At 47.2% G+C, this 23,016-nt stretch overlaps 2 protein-coding genes across 4 annotated transcripts in view; one reads left to right on the top strand and one right to left on the bottom strand.

Moving 5' to 3' along the window:
* LOC134351039 (G protein-coupled receptor kinase 5-like) overlaps positions 1 to 7,309 on the top strand; it is a 227,338-nt gene extending 220,029 nt beyond the window's left edge. For both annotated transcript variants that reach the window (XM_063057030.1, XM_063057032.1), the window contains one exon: positions 522 to 7,309. In XM_063057030.1, coding sequence (XP_062913100.1) covers positions 522 to 632 — 111 coding nt within the window. In that variant the 3' untranslated portion in view covers positions 633 to 7,309. The remainder of the gene's footprint in view (positions 1 to 521) is intronic.
* A 40-nt stretch (positions 7,310 to 7,349) lies between these two features.
* The window catches only part of LOC134351038 (protein transport protein Sec24C-like), an 80,190-nt gene continuing 64,523 nt past the window's right edge, over positions 7,350 to 23,016 (bottom strand). For both annotated transcript variants that reach the window (XM_063057029.1, XM_063057028.1), the window contains 7 exons: positions 22,629 to 22,771; positions 21,409 to 21,547; positions 14,811 to 14,932; positions 12,951 to 13,130; positions 10,943 to 11,134; positions 9,106 to 9,195; positions 7,350 to 7,502 (listed from right to left, as the gene is read on the bottom strand). In XM_063057029.1, coding sequence (XP_062913099.1) covers positions 7,362 to 7,502; positions 9,106 to 9,195; positions 10,943 to 11,134; positions 12,951 to 13,130; positions 14,811 to 14,932; positions 21,409 to 21,547; positions 22,629 to 22,771 — 1,007 coding nt within the window. In that variant the 3' untranslated portion in view covers positions 7,350 to 7,361. The remainder of the gene's footprint in view (positions 7,503 to 9,105; positions 9,196 to 10,942; positions 11,135 to 12,950; positions 13,131 to 14,810; positions 14,933 to 21,408; positions 21,548 to 22,628; positions 22,772 to 23,016) is intronic.

Here is a 23,016-nt window from a genome sequence, read left to right as displayed (position 1 = left end):
CTACCTGTCTCCCTCTCTTTGCAACTCTCTCACTTTCCAAGGTGCTGCCTGACCTCATGAGTTTATTTCAGATTTGCATCATAAAAGTGAGAAGGGAGGAGAAGGGGGAGAAGAGAATGAGGCCTTTCGGCCCACAGAACCTGTGCTGACCACCAGCCTCCCATTTACAGTCATCCCGATTTTCATTCCCCCAACATTCTCACCTGCTCCCCCCAGATGTACAATGAGACGGACTCTTGCCTTCACGATCCACCTCGGCACAGCCTTCCACCTTATTGTCTGCCTGCACTGCACGTTCTCTAACACTAGATTCTGCATTCCGTAATTGCTTTGAGTACAACCATGACTTACTGAGGGGACGAAATGATCTGTGTGGATGGCACACAAAACAGGTTTTTTTTTGTTGTACTCTGATGCACATGACAATAAATAAAAGCATTTTACCATTTCTACACTCATTTACAGATTATCTGTCTTGGTTTGCTCTTGAATTACCACTGAGTTTCTGTTCTTTATTTCAGGCGCACGATTACGCCTTCAGTAACACAACCGATGCAAATTCCAGCCTCCCGCCTCACGTGAACTTGAACAACAGTGCGCCCAGCGCCAGCCAGACCCCCACAGTCGCCTGACGTCGCCCGCGAAATTAGGCTCAGTTTGGGACAAATTGCCTCCTCGCTGTCATCTCAGGTTTAACTTGGATGTAAAGAAATTAGTGGCATTTTTAAAGTTGGTAACGCAGTGAGAGTCGAAACAGTGCTGCTTTGTGTAAATAAAAAATGTAGTCTGAGGGCAGGATAAAGAAGACATGTTTCCCACGAGGCCTAGCCACACGGCGTCAGGCTGCTGAGCACACACTGGGATGAGAGGTGCAGAAGTGCTTCCTTCAGCATCTACTTATATGGTTGCTTATTCGCCAGGGATTCTTTGCCTATTTCTGTTTGGACTGTCACGCTGGAAATTCACTAATATCTCCAGCATTACAGGGTTCTCAAGGCAAGGTCCGAACCCTATGTGTCGGTAAAGAAGTGGTGTGCGGAGGATTGTCACGAATCTACTGACACCTAGTGGAGGGATGTCTGAGCTGCAGCCTTCCTATGAAGTTGAGATCTCAAATGGTGGTGTGAATGTTATGAACCAATGATGCTTCCTTCTCAACAGCTAGAGAGTAGCAATATCCTGTCCTGAGTAATGTTCAACCTTGAGGTTGAATCTTCGCAGTGTGGCACTCACCTGAGAAGTTGCCCCTGAGCTGATAGTCCAAGAGCACACTTATCAGGCGGTGACTTGATCATCACCTGAGCAATATTGTCCTTCAGGGCACTTCCCACAGCTGGCAAGGTCAAAGGGTGCAGCCCAGCTAAGATCAAAGAGTGGGGCAACATTTGGATTGGTTGGAGACTTAGAATGTTAAACATTAGTGGTGCTGTCCATAATCGGACCATTCAAACCCCTCTTCCCAGAGTTTAATGGACCTTTGCTTTGGGGCAAAGGGAAGCCTTTCTTCCAGCGTTCCACCCTTAACCATGCAGGTGGGATCGTGCCATGCTCAGAACGGCTGCTGCCACTGGCTTTGCGAGCCAAGGCAGGTCACTGTGTTTTGTTGTCCATGGAAGGCGGAGATGGTACTGATAGAAGGCGGGGGTGTCAGGGATGTCCTTCCTGAGTGTGCGGGCTTGATCTCCACTGGACTAGGAGAACATAGCCCCCATCGTTTTCGGTGGAGGAGCTGAGGTGAGTTACGTGCAGTTGCTAGGTGGGGGTAAGGAGGGAAAGGATCCAAAGCCCGTTTGAGTTGTTCAAAGGCCGGTCCTTTTCATTGAAACAGGAAGGGCCTACTCGCTGAGCCCTTTCTCCGGCTCATCGTCCCGGCCACTCCAGTGGGCTTCCAGCCTTCCCGACTTGGGCCCTCCGTGCCAGGGTAGCAAGCAACTTGCCAGAAGAACTCAACAAGCTGAGCAGCACCTGTAGGAGGAAAAGGATTTGCCAACATTACAGATCTAAGCCCTGCATCAAATGTTTACAATTCCTTTCCCTCCAGCAGATGCTGCTCAGCCAGCCGAGTTCCTCCAGCAGATAGTTTGCTCTCCAGATTCCGGCTGTTGTGGTCACTCCATGTCTCCTCTGGCCCAATGCTTTCTATGGCAAGTTACTATGTGATTGCTCTTCAACAGGCCTTTGACCTTAACCCCTGGCATTTGGGGATGAAGGAGGTCATTGGAATTCCTTACCTTTGACCACTGGGAGGCCAGGAACAAATTCTGCCTACTCATGGTTCCCCTGGTCTTGGGCCAAAAATGGAGACTCCACACATGTACCCTGGTTAGACACCCGTGCCTCGACGGAATGAGGGTCATAAGCAAGATGCTAATATTCTCGTGTGCGGTGCAGACACCAGCATTTCTGAACCATCTGGGTTCTTAGGCTCAAGTCTCTGTCTGGTCCAGAGTCTGGACCACTTGCGAATGAACCTCTTTGGCTGGAAAGAAACAATTGCTCTGCCTAAGTCGCACCATCGGGGCTCAGTGCATAGGAAGGCCAATGGCCTTACAGCAGTTGTCCTGTGGCCAATGGTGCTGCAGAAAGAGAATTATAACCAGGAAAATGGGATGGATGTCACTACAAAGTCATTTCCTGGTATTTGGCAGATGAACGGATCCTTCCCATTTCCCCATGGCGACCATGACAGCGCATGACAACATGAGTTGCGGGGTTACGGCACCCCCTGCTGGCAACTCAGGGTCTCTCAACCCCTCTGTGCCTCCTCTGGCGGGAGAGTGGCTTGTAATACGACGACTAATTGTCTTGAGTTTTGAACTTGGTAATTTTTTTTTGTTCTGCCAAAGCGATATGTGTAAATTGCTCAATGTGTTGCACCAGTTTACATGTCTGTACATTTGTATGGAGCATACATCAGGATGTATATGTTTATCTGTGAAAGAGTTTCAGTCGTGTTAGCAGTTTTTAAATGTCAGAGACTCCTTCAGGATTGAAGCAGTGGAAGAAGATAAAACTTCCTCAACATTGGAACAGATTGCTCGAGAAGCCAAAGCAATTGGATATACCCACTAGTTTATAGTGCCCTCTGTTAAGATATTTAAAGTTAATGATGCTGGGGGTATTTTTTGACTTTGGCTTCCGAGTTGACCCTGCGTACATTGTGAAGCAATGGTTTTGTGGGCAGGACTGCAGAGTCACTGCCTGGAAACAGTCGTGCCTGTGGGGGGGGGGGGGGTGCTGTCAAGCGGTTGTCCACAGCTGCCCAAGGCTAGACTGGGGGCGTCCACTTGAGAAAGGGTTTGTTTTAAAAATGAACTGACACATTTCAGACTGTCCACATTTGCATCCCTTTGGATATGTATTTTTGTGAGGGGAAAATCCAGAGCAGATCAGCACAATTCTAGCCATCACCAGCTTCTAGTTATTAGTCAGGAAATTTGACTCACTTCTATACCATGCATGCAAGGAGGCGGTTTTAAATCACAGTAAGATAAAGGGTTGTTGTATTTGGGACAGATTCCTGTGGAGGTCTCCTCAGTAAGCAATTTATAACCAGTGTAATTGAGGTTAGCAAGGTCCACGCTTTAGCCCTGACCCTTACACAGCCCATGTAGCGCAGCTCTCAATCCTTTGTACAAGACAGCAGAACCGAGCGCTGCCAAAAGGACTAATAACACTCTGTGCTGTTATGACTCACTAAGATATGTTTTTTTTAAACTCCATCAATGTCTAATAAAAGAGTTTTGGCCAGGACTGGTTCTCTGCAAATCCTTCAGCAAAACTTCCCTTCAGCATTAAAGAGTCTCGAAGATACTTTCAGACTTCCTAAGCGTGAAAATAATCTGAGATTTGAAGACACCACAGTCAGCAATCCAGGAGATAAAAATGATATTTAATTGTTCAAGACAAGGTGAAATAAAGGTTAGAACATATGCATGGTATTAAAAGAACCACTTACAGCGCAAAACTCAAAATAAAATCTTCTTTTTTAAATTTGCAACATTCCGCTTTTTCTTTAGGAGGAAGAATCATTGCTCAGGGCCAGAGCAGTGGTTCAGCAGTAAATAACTGGAGTAACATTGGAGCAGTTAGTTGTTCCTGATTAGCATTGACTGTGAGAATAATAGATAAATAATTAAAGTTTTGATCATTTCATTGATTCTGTGTTGATCTATTTGGAGACACCACCAATTGCAGGTGTGGAGGATCAGGTAATTTGTGCTTCTCTTTAACTGCCTAATGAATGCTACTAGTTCTGATAGTAACAAAGGTGAGTATCCTCAGCAGTCTTCCCCATATTTTACACAAAACCGTGTAAAGATTTTAAACTAATAACAAAATTTCTACACACAGGGCTTCTGTCCAGGACCCTACTTTATCTCCACAGGATCAAAAGCTTTAGCCAAATCTATAAAAACAACCACAGGGTTCTTAACAGTTCTTTTTGCTCCTGATGACAAATTATTAAGAATTGCTATGTTTTCATTACAACCAGGGCTTCCAATAGTAAAACCTTTTTGAAGTACAATAAATAATTTCATTTCAATAATGTCCACCAGTCTTTCAGCTAAAATCTTAGTAAAAGTCCTCAAAAACAATCAACCCAATAGTAATTAGCTACCAGTTAGCTGGACACAAAAGGCAGCAGAGGCTGGAAGTCTGGAGCGATACACAAGATGCTGGAGGGACTCAGTGTATCTGGCAGCATTTGTGGAGGGAAATGGACAGTTGACATTTCCGGTCAAGACCCTTCACCTGGACTCCGTCTCGATCTGAAATGTCGATTATCCATCCCACCCCCGCATCTGTTGCCTGACTTGCTGAGTTCCTCCAGCACCTTACCAGCTAGCCATGTCATTTAATCAGTTCATTGATTTCAGAACAAGGATATTTTTAAGCTTTCCCACTTAAAATAAAAATACTTGTCACTGCAAACTCCAGGCCCATGTGCTCTTTGGATCCTTGCCCCTGGCGATGGCTCCTTTTGGTTTGCAGCGTCTATTGGAGGTTGCTCCTAAAAGGTCAGCACACAGGTGGGACAACGAACCAGGTCAAAGATGAATTGATCTCCTCCACAGAAGTTTGTGAACACCTTGAGGGTTGGGGGTTTAATGTAAAACAAAATTCCAGGCCCGTGACTAGTTTGCAGACCTAACAGCAAAACAAATCATGCCTCTGCTAATTTCCAAGTTTTCAATTGACTAGAATCAGAGTAAACACAAATTCCAAATGGTTGCACTTCACCATGAGAGCTTACTGGTTTTCGGTATTCCAGCATCGAAGTGCAGTGATTTGGACAAGTTATTGTAGTCACTGATCTGTTTACTGTAAAATGGGGGAGTCCAGTTTCTCTACTTAATGTAACTGTATCCTTCACACCTAGTTCTTCCTATGAGGTTTGCAAGACCATTGGAATGGCCATAAGGTGTCCTGTTGGTAACCACCCAGTCTCGCCTCTGTTCTAGATCATGTGACATCAAATCTTCCAGTAAGAGCAATGGTACCAAAGCCATGTTGTATAAAATCATAGAATAAAACTAAGTTGGGATGAGGTATTGCTATGTTACTGTAAAGGTCTCTTTCTAAGTGTCCAGTGGGTGTATCAAAGGAATTTTTTTTTTAAATATTGCATACAATGCAAATTTGATATTGTACAATATATTGACTGTACATACATTGTATTGACGAATGCCCTTTTCTTTGTGGAATATTCTTTGGGATTCCCATAATGTTGCAACTATTAAAAGGCTCTAAAGTCAAACTGGGTAAGTGTACTGACCAACACACAAGACAGTACATTCCACAGCAGGGGAAGTGTTAGAGCAACTCTTGTAGGTAAAGATATGTTTTATATGGATGTAGTCTTTCTCTTTCATGGATCTCTGATTGGCCAGGTTCCTGGAGACCACAATAAATCACACACTCAGTCATTATGCTCCTCAGCCAGGATGGCCAGCTCTTTAGGGATTGCCCGTAGTTTGGACAGTTGGTTCAAGCAACAGACAGAGACACAAACACAAATTACGCTGGAACTCAGCAAGTCAGGCAGCGTCTATGGAGGGAAATAAATTCATTCCCCGGCTTGCTGAGTTTCTCCAGCACTTTGTGTGTTTGTTGCTCAAGATATCCAGCCTCTAACGCGTCTCTAGGGGCAGCACAGTAGCGACGACCCAGGTTCAATTCCCACCGCTGCCTGTAAGGAGTTTGTACGTTCTCCCCATGACTGCGTGGGTTTCCTCCCACAGTCCAAAGACCCAGGTTAATTGGTCATTGTAACTTATTCCGTGATGGGGCAAGGATTAAATCGGGGGATTGCTGGGTGGTGCAGCTTGGGGGCCCGGAAGAGTCTGTTCCGCCTTGAATCTAAGTGAATAAATAATAGTCTCCAGTTGTTTGGAGATGCACGTGGGCGATAGATGGAGCCTGCCAAAAGCTGGCTAGTGAAGATAGGAACTTAACATTTAGTTGAAGAAAGTTTTTAAGTAGGATGTACCAACTATGAGGGGTTGCACTTTAGGAGATCAGAAGTAAAAGGATGATACAGGGTTAATGGTGTCAAATTAAGCTCCCTTAAAGTTGATTAGGTAGTAAAGGAGGCATATGGTACACTTGACTTTATTAGCCAAGGCATTGAGTTTAAGAGTCATGAAGTTGTATTACTTCATCAAACTCCAGTGAGGCTGCACCTCGAGCAAGGATTCCCAACCTGTTTTATGCCGTGAACCCCAGGTTGGAGATACCTTTTCTAGAGTTTACAAAGAATGGTGCAGAAAAGCAAAAGAACATGCACTGAGTGGCGGTTCTGTGGGTGAAAACACCTCGTTAATGAGAGAGCTCAGAGGAGAATGGCCAGACTGGTTCAAGCTGACAGGAAGGGAACAGAAACTCAAACAGCCACACGTTACAACAGCGGTGTGCAGAAGAGCATCTACTCAGTGGCCATGTTATAACGTACAGGTGGTGAGCAGCTGGACGACAGCAAGGTTTGTGTTCTCCTGGGCGGTTCAGTTCGCTGGTTTGAGAGGAGCTAGGCAAGTCACAGTGGTGCGCAACGGTGAATGGAATGACATTCAGGATGGAGACTGAGGTGCCAATCACAAGAGCACCTTGTGATGCTCTGAACTTGTGATGAAGGACACACTTAGCTGGACAGGTGTTGAAGATTCCCTCGCCTTCCTGATTTGCAGGGGAAAGACTTCGGAGTGCCAGAAAATGAGTCAGTCAAAGAAGAGCTAGCCTTGAGCCTCAATATTTGTGTGTGTTCCTCTATTTACGTTCCTGTTAGTTGAGAATAAACAGAAGGCAGGAAGGGATGAGCGAGGCCTGTTGGCGTATTTAAGCTGAGGTGACAAAGGAAGACGCTACTGCAGGGAACGCTGGATCGAGACGTGAATGTGACAAAGGAAGTCAGCGTAGGCAGCCCCCCCGCCGGGATTCTTGTCTTCAACCAGGAACTGCTGGAACTGGCTCTCTGAAATATCCGACTGTTTCACGATGAGTAACTGGAAAAGCAAGTTAGAGTGAGCATTAGTATGTGAGGCTGGGGATTTCTCATTAATATCTGGAGGATGCAGGGTTTCCAAGTGTGAGGAGGCTCTGCCCTTCCTTAGTGACGGTAGAAAACCATACGGGTTTATCTCACCTCTTGAGAAATTTCACTTCACAGACTAGCAGGAGAGCTTTAAAAGAGCAGGTTTCATTTATTTAGTGTTTGACTAATTGGGCAGCAGCTGCCAATAAGAAGGTTAAGCTCAAATGGAGCAGCCATTGTGTGAGTGGTCGGTGTGTGGAGGGGGACATTGAAGCCTTGGCTCGAGCAGAGGCCGAGAAAGTGACCAGAGGCTAAAGTGACGTTCTGGTAAAGTCTCGTTCTTACCGCTCAGGTAGAGCAGTGGGAATGACAGCCAGGGCACTGGGTCTCTCTCTTCCAGGATGTGTGAAGTCGGGGAGACGTCCCGTGCCCTGATGACTACACCTGCGAGAGGTGCATCCGGCTGCAGCTCCTTGCAGATTGGTTAGAGAACTGGAGCTGAAGCCGGCTAAGCTCCAGATCGGTTGGGACGCTGAGGGGTTGATAGATGGGAGTTACTGGGAGGCAGCTACCTGGGTGACCATCAGGAGTGTGAAAGGGAATAAGCAGCCAGTTCAGGGCATCTCTGTGGCCGTTCCCCTCAATAACAAATGCAGTATATTGCTTTGAATACTACTGGGGGAAATCTGCAGCAACCAGATCTATGGCTAGAAGGAAAAGGGGTAGAAGAAGAGAGCTTTGGTGATAAGGATTCAAACAGGAGATACTGTGCACAAGAAAGAGACACCCAGATGGTATGTTGTCTCCCAGGTGTCAGGGTCAAGGATGTCTCCGATTGAGTCCACAGCATTCTCAAGGGGAAGGGTGAGCAGCCAGCGGATGTGATACACGTTTGTACTAATGAGCGTGCTAGGAAAGGGGATAAGGTCCTGAAGAGAGAGAACACGGGGAGCTAGAAATGAAACTAAAAAAGCAGGACTTCACCGACAGTAATCTCTGTCCCACTCGCCAGTGAGGGTAAGAAGATAAATACGTGGCTGAAGAGTTGGTGCAGGGGGCAAGGTTTCACAATGTTGTGCTGAACCAGCTAAAAAGCAAATCAAAAACACCCAAACACTAATCCACCCACCTACACAATGTCAATGTCCTTCCATTTTCTTCACATCCATGTGCCTGTCCAAACTTCCCTTAAAAGCCTCTAATGCATTTGCCTCCACCATCATACCAGGCAGTGCATTCCAGGCATCCACCACTCTGAGCAAAAAAAAAACTTGCCCCTCACATCCCCTTTGAACCTACCCCCTCTCACCTTCAATACATGTCCTCTGGTATTAGACATTTCAACCCTGGGAAAGAGATACTCTCTGTCTACTCTATCTATGCCTCTCATAACCTTGTAAAACTCTACCTAATGCCAGGAGACTCCACAAAGCCCGACCTGCATCCTCACCTTCATCTATCCCAACCACTAAACTGTTCTACTCCCTCCAACCTATTTCCTGTTCCCACCCCTACCTCCATGTAACCTCTCCGAACTTCTGGTCCCATATCCTAGAACAGGAAACAAAACTTGCCTTCAAGAATCTCAGCCTCTCCTTGCGAATCCTGTCGATGACGTCGCGGGTCTGTCGGGAGACTGTGTTATCCAGCACAGGGAGGGAGCCCTGAAACAGAGCAAGGGGCTTCACTGAACCAAATGTTTCCCTGAAGATGCAGTGCCTCCTTCTGTCTGAGCCCCTCCCCAGGGGGCAAAACCTGCACTGAAACACCAATACGCCCACAAAAGGTTCAGAGACCTGGGACACTATATCTTGAAGAGGCAAAGAGTGGGAGGGGAAGACACGAGGAGGAGGAAGATCATGTCCAAATTTAAACAAACTACCCAATCCCAAGTTCAGGAGGTGAATGGAGGAAGTGGTTCCATGAACTGAAGTAAAAGATGACTGAAAATTTGAGGTTGCACTTAATTTAGTGGGAGGAGAGAATAAATAGGAATTTATTGGGAGGAGAGGAGGAATTTGTTCAGCAGAGGGTAACGAATTTGTAGAATTCATTGCCACAGTTGGCTGTGGAGGTCAAATGATTGGGTATATTTAAACCGGGAGCTGATAGGTTCTTGATTAGTAAGGGTGTCAAAGGTTACAGGGAGAAGGCTGGAGAATGGGGTTGAGAGGAATAATAAATTAAAATCCAAAGTACATTTATTATCAAAGTATGTATGCATCATACAACTTTGAGAGTCATCTCCTTACAGGCAACCACAAATGTAAGTAAGCAAGTAGCATTCAGAATAAAAGTGAGTCCTCAGACATAACGCCCAGAGCAGCCCCACAGCCTCAGGCTCCATTTAACACTAAAACAACCAATGGTGGAATGGCAGAGCAGACTCCATGGGCCGGACAGCCTAATTCCAATCCCACGTTTTATTGATTAGTGTAAATGGGTGTTTAATGTTCGCCGCAGCCTCAGTGGGCTGGTGGGCCCGTTTCAATGGTTGCAGTTCTCTGGTACAAACCAGAATAGAGTTTCCTCAATGTGCTCACCCCAGTACACTGTAGACCATGTTACAGAGCAGCAGATAAATAGAAACACGTAAATATGAACCCTAGAAAGCCACACTAAAGGTCAGATGCACAAGATGAAGAGTAGTTACAGTAACTAACAGAAGACAGTTGGGAAGAAAGGGCAGGAAACTGTAGACACTAACACTGGATGAATCAAAACTCACAGCCAGCACCTCCTGGGTCTTACCGGGAGAGTTGTTGTTCCTTTTCATGCCTTGTGGCTTCTTGGGCGGAATGTTTGCCGTTTGTCTTTTTTTTTACAAGGTTGAGTTGCTAGCTCGACGCTCAACTCAGCACAGATCGAAAGTATGCAAGGAACTGGCTGGATTTGAACTGGAGAGTAGTGTACTGTTTTGTCTTGATATTTAAGAAGCGTATGTCAGCTTGATTATCATGATAAAGGGGTTAAACAATAAAGAGGGGTATGAAGTATAGAAGAGCAAGAGGTGACATTATTGAGAATCGGGCATGAGAATCCCTGTTGGATCATATAGCAAGAAGCCACGTTTTCAAAGCAAGGGACTGTCCATTTAAGAGGGCATTTTTTCCTTGGGCATTGTGCCTCTGGAATTGTCTACTCAGAGTGTCGTGGAGGTGGCATCGTTGAACTGGATGGAGACTGACAGATATTTAAAATACAACAAAGTCAAGGGTACGGAGAGAGGGTGAATGAAGGGGGTGTTGAGGGCAAAATTGGATCAGTCATTATTTTATCCAACAGCAGAGTGAGCTTGAAGGGACGGTCAGCTTACTCCTGCACTTCTGTTCACCATATGGGGGCAGCTCAGGGACAAGAGGAGGAGGAGGAGCAAAACTCTATTCACTTGGTCTAACGGACAGTACTGACCACACCACAGTCCACTGCGTTGAAGGAGGGCACCCCGAAGACATTCTGGATCCACTCAGTGGGCGCGTACATCCCGATCCACAGGAGCAGGCTCAGTCCGTCCTCCAGCAGATAAACGCCCTTGGCTGACAGCCACTTGTTGGAGCATCGCACAGCCCGTGGCAAGGATGCCTGGCCCCCATCCAGCTCGTGCTGCAGTTCAGGGAGGGAGAGGGGGAAGGGGGGAGTGAAGGATGGGGGAGGGGGGAGGAGTGAGGAATGGGGAGGGGGGAGGAGTGAGGGATGGGGAGGGGAGAGAGGGGAAGGAGGGAGGGGGAGAGAGGGGAAGGAGGGAGGGGGAGAGAGGGGAAGGAGGGAGAGGGAGAGAGGGGAAGGAAGGAGGGGGAAGGGGAGAGGGGGGGAAGGGGAGAGAGAGGGGAGAGGGAGAGAGAGGGGGAGGGGAGGGAGAGAGAGAGGGGGAGGGAAGGGGGAGAGAGGGGAGGGGGAGGGAGGGAAGGGGGAGAGAGGGGAGGGGGAGAGAGGGGAGGGGGAGAGAGGGGAGGGGGAGAGAGGGGAGGGGAGAGAGGGGAGGGGAGAGAGGGGAGGGGGAGAGAGGGGAGGGGGAGAGAGGGGAGGGGGAGAGAGGGGAGGGGGAGAGAGGGGAGGGGAGAGAGGGGAGGGAGAGAGAGGGGAGGGGAGGGGAGGGGAGAGAGGGGAGGGGAGAGAGGGGAGGGGAGGGGAGGGGAGAGAGGGGAGGGGAGGGGAGAGAGGGGAGGGGAGGGGAGAGAGGGGAGGGGGAAGGGAGAACACATATGTGTATGCCTTGAACAGTGCATGTATCTGTGTGCATGTCATGCGTGTGTGTATGCATGCATGTGTACATCATAGTACATAGTCTCTGCTTTATTATTTCATATAGTATTATTGTCAATTATTGAACAGTGGTACATTATTATTATTATTCTGCATTTTGTTATTAGTTAAGTCTGCACACTGCCAAGCGTGTTTTTAAATGTTGCTGCTGTAACAAAAGAATTTCCCACTAGGGATCGATAAAGTATTTTTTATTATTATTATGGGTTTGTACATGAGTTAGTGTGTGTATCTATGTGTATTTGTATTAAGGAGAACCCACCAACTTAATATAACCCCATGCTGTTCATATCAATCGTTTCTCCCATCAATACCCTCTCGCACCTGATTCTCAAACTGCAAACCAGGTAGGAAGGGTCCCTCTGCTTTCCCACATCCACAGATGTGATTAACTTCTGCAGCTCTGTTGCAGGAGAGGCTCTGAGTCGGTGGACACGACGGTCACGGCCAGGTGCACCACACCCCCTCACTGAAGCAGGCACCATTCTGACGGGCTTTGTCGGAGTTTCGGGTCAGAGGATATACCGCAGTGGAGGTATATAGAACTGGGGTTGGGGTGGGAAGTGTGTCTCGGGAACGGTTGTGGGTAAGAAGGAAAGCCTTCATTCAGTGGGTGGTGAATCTCAGAAGACTGAAGCCTGGAGAATGGAGGACTATCTCTGTGTGTGGGTGGGAAAGGGGCCTGTTTGGTTGATTGTTTTATTTTGACGTGACTTGCTGAGAACTATGGACGTACAACACGGGCAAACTGTGTGGGGACTACTGCACGCTGCCTCCAGCACATCCCTAGGTGTGTTGGATGTTAACGCAAACAACGTATTTCACACAGCATGCTAGAGGAACTTAGCAGGTCAGGCAGCATCTATGGAAAAGACTAAACACTCAACATTTCAGACTGAGTCCTGAAGAGGGGTCCCAGCCCAAAACGTCAACTGTTTACTCTTTTTGATAGATGCTGCCTGGCCTGCTGAGTTCCTCCAGCACTTCTTGTGTGCTGCTTTGGATTTCCAGAACCTGCAGATTTTCCCATGTCTGTGACACATTTCACTGTATGTTTCGATGTCCACGTGATAAATAAATCTGAACACCACCAGCGTCGCTGTGGGAGGCACTGTTCAAGGCAGCCAGGGTTCATGACAACAGCCGGAATACTTACTACTGGCAAAAGACGAGGGTAGAAGAAGGCATTAGTTTCTGCGATATCCATAGACATAACCATGTGCCTGAGGTAGACCCTCTCATCGATGGAGGAATCTGGCCCTGCCAGGAGAACTTTACTCTTCCGCAGACAATTCAAATACAAAGGCAGGACTTTTAGGAATTGCGGCATCACCATCTATTGGGAGTAAGGCATCAGCATTAGTTCAGTTGCTTTCAATTACCCTGACCTCTAGGCTGAGGGACCCAGGTCTCCTTTTCAACTCTTACGCAGTTAAACTTCTCCTCTTCAAAGTATCAGAGTCACAGAACACAGAACAGTGCAGTCCTTTCGGCCCACAATGCGATGCCAGCCCTTTAACCCATTCCAAAATCAATCTGACCCTTCTCTCTCACAGAGCCCTTCATTTTTTCTTTCATCCATGTGCCTGAGACTCTTAAACGTCCTTAATATATCTGCCTCTGCCATCACCCCTGACACCATGCACCCAGCACTCCGAGTGAAAAAAAACTACCTCTAATATCTCCCCCTGTACTTTTCCCCAAGTACTTTAAGGTTATGCCCTCTTCGGTTAGCCATTTCTCCCCCGGGAGGAAGGCCAAAATCAAGCATTCACGTCAGGCATTACAGGGTTAAGTCCAGGGTAAACCTGGGTTGAGACTGTACTTGCCTTCGGCTCCCTGCCTCTTAGCTACAGCTTATATTCTTCCTCCCAACAACCATCCTTTCAAAGTAGTCAAACCCACTTAACTGGGACTCTTGCTCCCAGTTGAGAAAGGAATGCCCAGAGTATGATTTACTCGAGGAAGGGGAGAGGTGATCAAGGCCAGTTCAGAACACACACCTTGATTTCTAAACTCTGTGTAATCTCCGAACAACGGACACACACAACAGCCTGTACCCTATAGAACACAGAACAGCAGAGCGCAGTACAGGCTTTTTGGCCCATGATATTGTGCCAAGCATTTAACCCACTCAAAGATCAATCTAACCCAGGGGTTCCCAGCCTTTTATATGCCATGGACCAATACCATTAAACATGGACTCCAGGTTGGAAACCCTTGATCTAACCTTTCCCTCCCACATAGCCCTCCATTTTTTTTCATCCTTTTGTCTATCTAAGAGTCTCTTAATTTATCTGTACCACCACCCCGGCAGCATGTTCCACACAATCACTAATCTCTGTATGAAAAAAAATCTCTCCCATACTTTCCTCCAATCATCTTAAAATTATGTCCCCTCATATTGGCCATTTCCACCAGGGAAAAAGTCTCTAGCTCTCCACTCGTTCTATACCTCTAAACATCTTGTAAACCTCTATCGTTGCCTCTCATCCTCCTTCGCCCCAGCTCAATCAACCCACCCTCTTAAGCCGTGCTCTCTAATCGAAGCAGCATCCTAGTAAATCTCCTCAGCGCCATCTCTAATGCCTCTAAATTCTTCCTATAATGAAGTAACCAGAACTGAACCATGCAATGCACGTAGGAGATTATGGACTCCTGATATGAAGAACCCAAGCCAATAACTCCATTTCAGGTTCAATGACCAATGAACTTGGATCCCAATTACCGATCAACTGACCCTTCCAACAGCAAGAGCAAAGGATGCCATTTTTATGAAATTATGGATCTATATGCCCGGATCCCTCCATTCCTCAATGCCTGACTGTTCACCGTGTAAATCTACCTGATTTGTCCTCTCAAAGTGCAACACCTCACACTTGTCTGCATTAAACTCCATCTGCCATCTATCAGCCCATTTTTCCAGTTGGTCCGGATCCCCACTGCAAGCTTTAATAGGTCCTCTTGCCGAGTCACGCCGAGTGCAAGTATCAGATGGCAGGGCTCCGGGTCTCACCTGGCCTCCGTGGGCCGAAGTTTGGGCACAGTGCCTTCGGTAACAGGCCAACATCCGAGTGACGCGGCTCACCAGCTCGTCCCGCACCATTTTCGTGGAACGACCAAGCATACTGTGGTAAGCTGCCGATAAAAGAGACATCACACTGATTGAGTGTTACATCTGCTTGTGGAAATGCCAGCCACACGAAGTAGTAATCCCAGTGGGTTTGTCCGGCCAAACAATTCTTCGATAAGTAATAAAGTAAATGAAAATAAACGCGCTTAGTTTTGTCTGTAACTCATGGGATGACTAATCTTCAGTTACAGACACTCTGTGACACTGTTAGAAGGATTGTAGCACACTTAAGACTGCATTTCATCACAGTGCATTGTAAAGCTCCACTTGAGATTTGTCTGCTTACAGGCAGCCAGAAAACAAGAAATCCAAAAGAACCCAATTTTAAAAAAAAGACCAACACCCAATGCACAGAGAGAGAGGAAAAAAAAATCACAAATCCCGCAAACAATGAAAGCAAGCAGATAGCAGAGTAAGTGTCGCGGAACGACGAGCACCAATCAGCCTGACCCCCAGTCCTGACACCCTGCCTTTTCAGTCCATCTGGCCCGGCATTTAAATTGTCCAAACATCAAGTTGTCCCCCATACTAGGACCTGGGCCCTGTCTCGCTGATACACTCGGGGCCTGGACCCTGCTGTCTCATTTCAGCCCATACCCGATCTTTACAAATTGGCCCGGCACTTAGATCAATTCAACCTCACTCTCGGTTTAGGTGGACGAACTCCGAGGCTCCCCTGCACTGACTTTTCTCTACCCTTCTCGTTCCAACTGGTTCCCTAGATGCTGATATTCACTACAGAGACCTGTAGATTTCAGGGCACAGAGGAGACTCAAAGGCCTTTGGGACTAGACAGGAGAACAGAGGGGCATAGGATCAGCCCTGACCTCACCAAATGGAGGGGCAGATTGCTCTCTTAGCCTTTGGGATCTATACCTCTGTGTTCCTGGAGCCATAAGGGAATGAGGGAAATGATGGGAGTTCTCCTGAATCCTCGTACCTTTCACTGCTCAGCCCATTCCCAGAGAGAACCTAAACAAAGGAGATGTTTGTTGACTTCAGGAGGACACAGAGCGACCACTCTCCGCTGAACGTCGACGACTCCTCCGTAGAGATCGTTAAGAGCACCAAATTTCTTGGTGTTCACCTGGTGGAGAATCTCACCTGGTCCCTCAACACCAGCTCCATAGCAAAGAAAGCCCAGCAGCGTCTCTACTTTCTGCAAAGGCTGAGAAAATTCCATCTTCCACCCTGCATCCTCACCACATTCTACAGAGGTTGTATCGAGAGCATCCTGAGCAGCTGCATCACTGCCTGGTTCGGAAATTGCACCATCTCGGATCGCAAGATAGTGAGGTCAGCTGAGAAGATCATCGGGGTCTCTCTTCCCGCCATCACAGACATTTACACCACACGCTGCATCCACAAAGCAAACAGCATTATGAAGGACCCCACACACCCCTCATATAAACTCTTCTCCCTCCTGCCATCTGGCAAAAGGCACCGAAGCATTTAGGCTCTCATGACCAGATTATGTAACAGTTTCTTCCCCCAAGCCATCAGACTCCTCAATACCCAGAGCCTGGACTGACACCAACCTACTGCCCTCTACTGTGCCTATTGTCTTGTTTATTATTTATTGTAGTGCCTGCACTTTATGCAGTCCTGGATAGGTCTGTAGTCTAGTGTAGTTTTTGTGTTTTTTCTTACGTAGTTCAGTGTAGTTTTTGTATTGTTTCATGTAGCACCATGGTCCTGGAAAACGTCTCATTTTTACTATGTTCTGTACCAGCAGTTATAGTTGAAATAACAATAAAAAGTGACTTGACTTGACTTGACTTGAAACATCCCTGCGAACCAGCAGCCACTAGCACCTGGAATGGAGAGCTAATTTTCATGGCTTTTATGCTCTGTGTATGTAAGTCTATGAAAGTAAACTGGACTTGCAAAGGGGAGAAGGGTGTGTAATTAGTGATCGTCCCAGGGTCTCGGCAAAGTCTGGAGAGCTGTCAGCTTTCCCTGGGTTCATGGTGGGACAGTGAAATTCCATTGGGGTTATCTTGTCTGCCCTGAAGTTGCTGGCCTGTAGGTTAAAGTAGGCCAGATGAGTTAGCCTCTTGTTACAGCTGTGACTCGCCTGGGGAGTCTTGTGGTTGGCAGTGGGGGGGGGGGGGGAGGGAGGCTTGGAAGGTCCCTAGATTAAACAAGCAGATCGCCCCAGTGCAATACTCACAAAGTGCTGAAGGAACTCAGCAGGTCAGATAGCATCTGAGGAGGGAAATAAACATTCAGGGTTTCCCGCCTCCTTCCCTTTATTACACTATCCTCTCCTCCTTCTTCAGCCCTTTACTTTTACCCCTCCCCTCCCACCCTCTCACATCAGCACCCCCTCCCCTACCCACCCACCATCCCCCTCACCTGGTCTCACCTTTCTGCTGCCAGTTTATACTCTTCCCCCCTCCCCCAGCCACCCTTCCTCCACCTTCTTATTCTGGCCTCTGCCCCCTCCTTCTCTAGTCCTAATGAGGGGTCTCCGCCCAAAACGTCCAGCATTTTTTAAAATTGATATATTGAGATCCAGCATGGAATAGGCCCTTGCAGCCCTTCGAGCCGCGTTGCCCAGCAACCCCCCGATTTAATCCTAGCCGACCACGTGCTCAAGATCTCCAGTACCAGCAGAATTTTGCGTCTGAGATCTTCCCAACCTGGGGTCCATGGTCCCCTCGCTTTATTGAGTTGGTCCACAGCATACGAGAGGTTGGGAAGCTCTGATTCCAATGGATGTCACGTACACGAGGGACACACCAGTGTGGAGCATCTCAGGGTTGAATTAGCCCTTCAGCCCACAACATCAGACTGTTGAGGAAGTTCCGCAGGAGTTCCCAAATCCTAAGGACTTTCTGCAGGGGCACAATTGAGAGCATCCTGACTGGCTGCATCACTGCCTGGTATGGGAACTGTACTTCCCTCAATCGCAAGACTCTGCAGAGAGTGGTGTGGACAGCCCAGCGCATCTGTAGATGTGAACTTCCCACTATTCAAGACATTTACAAAGACAGGTGTGTAAAAAGGGCCCAAAGGATCATTGGGGACCTGAGTCACCCCAACCACAAACTGTTCCAGCTGCTACCATCTGGGAAATGGTACCGCAGCATAAAAGCCAGGACCAACAGGATCCGGGACAGCTTCTTCCACCAGGCCGTCAGACTGATTAATTCACACTGACTCAATTGTATTTCTTTGCTATATTGACTGTCCTGTTGTACATACCACTTATTACAAATTACTATCATTTGCACATTTAGACGGAGACGTAACAAAGATTTTTACTTCTCATGTTTGTGAAGGATGTAAGAAATCCTTGTAAGGATGTAAGAAAGAGTGACATAGTTAATTCAGAAACAAAGGTTCTGAACTTAAAGAGAGGTAACTTTGAAGGTATGAGACGTGAATTAGCTAAGATAGACTGGCAAATGACACTTAAAGGATTGACGGTGGATATGCAATGGCAAGCATTTAAAGATTACATGGATGAACTACAACAATTGTTCATCCCAGTTTGGCAAAAGAATAAATCAAGGAAGGTAGTGCACCCGTGGCTGACAAGAGAAATTAGGGATAGTATCAATTCCAAAGAAGAAGCATACAAATTAGCCAGAAAAAGTGGCTCACCTGAGGACTGGGAGAAATTCAGAGTTCAGCAGAGGAGGACAAAGGGCTTAATTAGGAAGGGGAAAAAAGATTATGAGAGAAAACTGGCAGGGAACATAAAAACTGACCGTAAAAGCTTTTATAGATATGTGAAAAGGAAAAGACTGGTAAAGACAAATGTAGGTCCCCTACAGACAGAAACAGGTGAATTGATTATGGGGAGCAAGGACATGGCAGACCAATTGAATAATTACTTTGGTTCTGTCTTCACTAAGGAGGACATAAATAATCTTCCAGAAATAGTAGGGGACAGAGGGTCCAGTGAGATGGAGGAACTGAGCGAAATACATGTTAGTAGGGAAGTGGTGTTAGGTAAATTGAAGGGATTAAAGGCAGATAAGTCCCCAGGGCCAGATGGTCTGCATCCCAGAGTGCTTAAGGAAGTAGCCCAAGAAATAGTGGATGCATTAGTGATAATTTTTCAAAACTCGTTAGATTCTGGACTAGTTCCTGAGGATTGGAGGGTGGCTAATGTAACCCCACTTTTTAAAAAAGGAGGGAGAGAGAAACCGGGGAATTATAGACCGGTTAGCCTAACGTCGGTGGTGGGGAAACTGCTGGAGTCAGTTATCAAAGATGTGATAACAGCACATTTGGAAAGCGGTGAAATCATCGGACAAAGTCAGCATGGATTTGTGAAAGGAAAATCATGTCTGACGAATCTCACAGAATTTTTTGAGGATGTAACTGGTAGAGTGGATAGGGGAGAACCAGTGGATGTGGTATATTTGGATTTTCAAAAGGCTTTTGACAAGGTCCCACACAGGAGATTAGTGTGCAAACTTAAAGCACACGGTATTGGGGGTAAGGTATTGATGTGGATAGAGAATTGGTTAGCAGACAGGAAGCAAAGAGTGGGAATAAACGGGACCTTTTCAGAATGGCAGGCAGTGACTAGTGGGGTACCGCAAGGCTCAGTGCTGGGACCCCAGTTGTTTACAATATATATTAATGACTTGGATGAGGGAATTAAATGCAGCATCTCCAAGTCTGCGGATGACATGAAGCTGGGCGGCAGTGTTAGCTGTGAGGAGGATGCTAAGAGGATGCAGGGTGACTTGGATAGGTTGGGTGAGTGGGCAAATTCATGGCAGATGCAATTTAATGTGGATAACTGTGAAGTTATCCAGTTTGGTGGCAAAAATAGGAAAACAGATTATTATCTGAATGGTGGCCGATTAGGAAAAGGGGAGGTGCAACGAGACCTGGGTGTCATTATACACCAGTCATTGAAAGTGGGCATGCAGGTACAGCAGGCGGTGAAAAAGGCGAATGGTATGCTGGCATTTATAGCAAGAGGATTCGAGTACAGGAGCAGGGAGGTACTACTGCAGTTGTACAAGGCGTTGGTGAGACCACACCTGGAGTATTGTGTGCGGTTTTGGTCCGCTAATCTGAGGAAAGACATCCTTGCTATAGAGGGAGTACAAAGAAGGTTCACCAGATTGATTCCTGGGATGGCAGGACTTTCATATGAAGAAAGACTGGATGAACTAGGCTTGTACTCGTTGGAATTTAGAAGATTGAGGGGGGGGATCTGATTGAAACGTATAAAATCCTAAAGGGATTGGACAGGCTAGATGCAGGAAGATTGTTCCCGATGTTAGGGAAGTCCAGAACGAGGGGTCACAGTTTGAGGATAAGGGGGAAGCCTTTTAGGACTGAGATTAGGAAAAACTTCTTCACACAGAGAGTGGTGAATCTGTGGAGTTCTCTGCCACAGGAAACAGTTGAGGCCAGTTCATTGGCTATATTTAAGAGGGAGTTAGATATGGCCCTTGTGGCTACGGGGATCAGGGGGTATGGAGGGAAGGCTGGTGCAGGGTTCTGAGTTGGATGATCAGCCATGATCATAATAAATGGCGGTGCAGGTTCGAAGGGCCGAATGGCCTACTCCTGCACCTATTTTCTATGTTTCTATGAAATAAAGTCAACTCAAATTAATTCAAATCTCCACTGCTCATTATAGCCACTCACACTAATCTCTTTTACCCTCGCTAGATTGGTAACTTTCTAAAGACTACAGACTGACTGGCATATCAGCCATGCTTATCATATCATATGATATCAGCTCCCTATGCTTCAGCTGCAATCATTTCCTTCTCAAATCCCTCCCCCACCCCCCATGATGATGTTAATTGGTAAAGACCAGGGGCCAGGGGAGTCACTTCATTTATTCTTCAGATAATCATAACCCTGCCCTCCCAGCCATTCTCTGGCTAAAGAAATTCCTCCTCATCTCCATTCTAAATGGACGTCACTCTATTCTGAAACTGTGCCCTCTGCTCTTATACTCCCCCACCAAAGGAAACATCCTCTCAACGTACACTCTATCAAAGCCTTTCAACATTCGATGGGTTTCAATGAGGTTCCCTCTTCATTCTTCCAAATTCCAATGAGTACCGACCCAGAGCCAAACGTTGCTCATGTGATAAGCCATTCAATCCCAGAAGCATTTACGTACATATCTGGAATGTGGGAGGAAACCAGAGCACCCAGAGGAAACCCACATGGTCACAGGGAGAACGTCCTTACCAACAGCGGCAGGAATTGAACCTAGATGGCTGGCAATGTAAAGCATTACACCAGTCAGTACATTACTGCTACACCCAGCCCTTCCAGTTTCTCCTCATAAGTGTAACTCAATAAGCCAAGCAACATCATGATGAATCTCTTCTGCGCCCTCTCCTGCACTACCCCATCTTTCCTGGGACCTTCCGCAAAGTGACAGCCAGGCATGAGGTCCCACATCCCGTGCCCCAAATCACCCTCGGCTTCTGGAACCCTGGGCAGTCCTGCTCACCTCAGTCAGCTGCCGTGCTCTACTCACCGGTCTTGGCGAAGTAGTTCAACAGGGTTTCAGCCTGGGACGTCCTGAAGGTATCAACCAGCTGGCTGGAGCAGTTGAGAGCAACATTATGAATTCTGAGTCTGCGCTGCCCACCAAGCGTTGTGTAGAGGAGAACAAACTGAGGGGCAAGGAACAAGAACAGTCAGTTCCGGTTGTGCAGCGAGAATACTAGCCTGGCTGCACAAGCAAGCAAACAGCACACCTTTGGATAACTACTACATACATGGATTTCTATGTCAGTGGTATAGTGGCATTGGCACTGGACTTCAGAGCAAGAGGTCCTGGGTTCGAATCCGGCCGGCTCCTTGCATGAATTCCACCTGTGCTGGCTCAGCCTTGTGAAACAGACAAATTCTAAAGAAATGGCAAGGTTTCTGCCTCACAACACGCTGGAGGAACTCAGTAGGTCGGGCAGCATCCGTGGAAACAATCAGTCAACGTTTCGGGCCAGAACCCTTCGTCAGGCCCGAAACATTGACTGATCGTTTCCACGGATGCTGCCCAACCTGCTGAGTTCCTCCAGCGTGTTGTGAGTGTTGCTTTGACCCCAGCATCTGCAGAGTATTTTGTGTTTAAGGTTTCTGCCTGATATGCCAAACACGGGGAGGAAAAACAATATGTCATGAAAAACTAAATTGTTCACTGTCTCTTAGCACATGTGACTATAATAAATCAGTAGTAGTAGTGTAGAGTGATCACTGGATTAAGTATAATATTCTCCTAAATCAGAGGGTTCCCAGCCTTTTTAATGTCACGGCCCCCTACCATTATCCAAGGGGCCTGTGGACGCCCGGTTGGGAATCCCATCCTAAAGGGTGCCCTGGATGTTAGGGTGGGTTCTCGTAATGGCAAACACACATGCGTGACTGTAGATCTCGTCTGCCCAGTCCACCAGAGCTGACTTCGCATGCTAGGACAGACGTGTCCTTATCTCACCCGGGTAAAATTCCCACCAGCTATCCTCACTTGGTTTAGCCCTCCTGTCGAAGGAGTGTACCGGGGTGAGACCGCTGTCGCATGCAAACAGCTACTTGGAGCCACAGGTGGGAACTGAGTGTGCGGTGGGAACCAAAGGTGAGTGAGCTGCCCCAGAATGGACATGACAAGCCCCTTCACCAGAGGTGCTACCCTTCCCTGGATTCTGCTGTAATGTTCTACAAAATGATGGTTAGCGTGGAGGAAATATAATGAGGATTTACCTGTATGAGCACACCATCCTTTTCCTGCAGCTTCCCATCATGTTTGAACTCCACCAGCAGGGCTTTGTCACTGTCAATTGCAGCCAGTTCCACCTCAGCTGAGTTCATGAGCAACGAGCCATAGTAGTTGGTCGCTCTGATACCTGGGCCCAGAGCAAAACAATGTTCAAAGCATCTCTCCCTCCCATAATGTTCTTACATCTAGAGTATGATTGCTGCCTTTGGCAAGGTCATGGCCCAAATCCTTCACTTCCATGGGTGCGGCCTGACCCACCGAGTTCCTCCAGCAGAGGCCTCTGACTGGGAAATGGGAGCCTAGGCTATTGGTCAGCCACTTTCTTCAGTGGGTGGAGATGGAGGAAACTGCAAAGGCCAAGATGGACAGAGG

Source organism: Mobula hypostoma, chromosome 8, assembly GCF_963921235.1.
Source record: "Mobula hypostoma chromosome 8, sMobHyp1.1, whole genome shotgun sequence".
Lineage (NCBI taxonomy): Eukaryota > Metazoa > Chordata > Chondrichthyes > Myliobatiformes > Myliobatidae > Mobula > Mobula hypostoma.
This window is presented reverse-complemented; position numbering and strand designations above follow the sequence as displayed.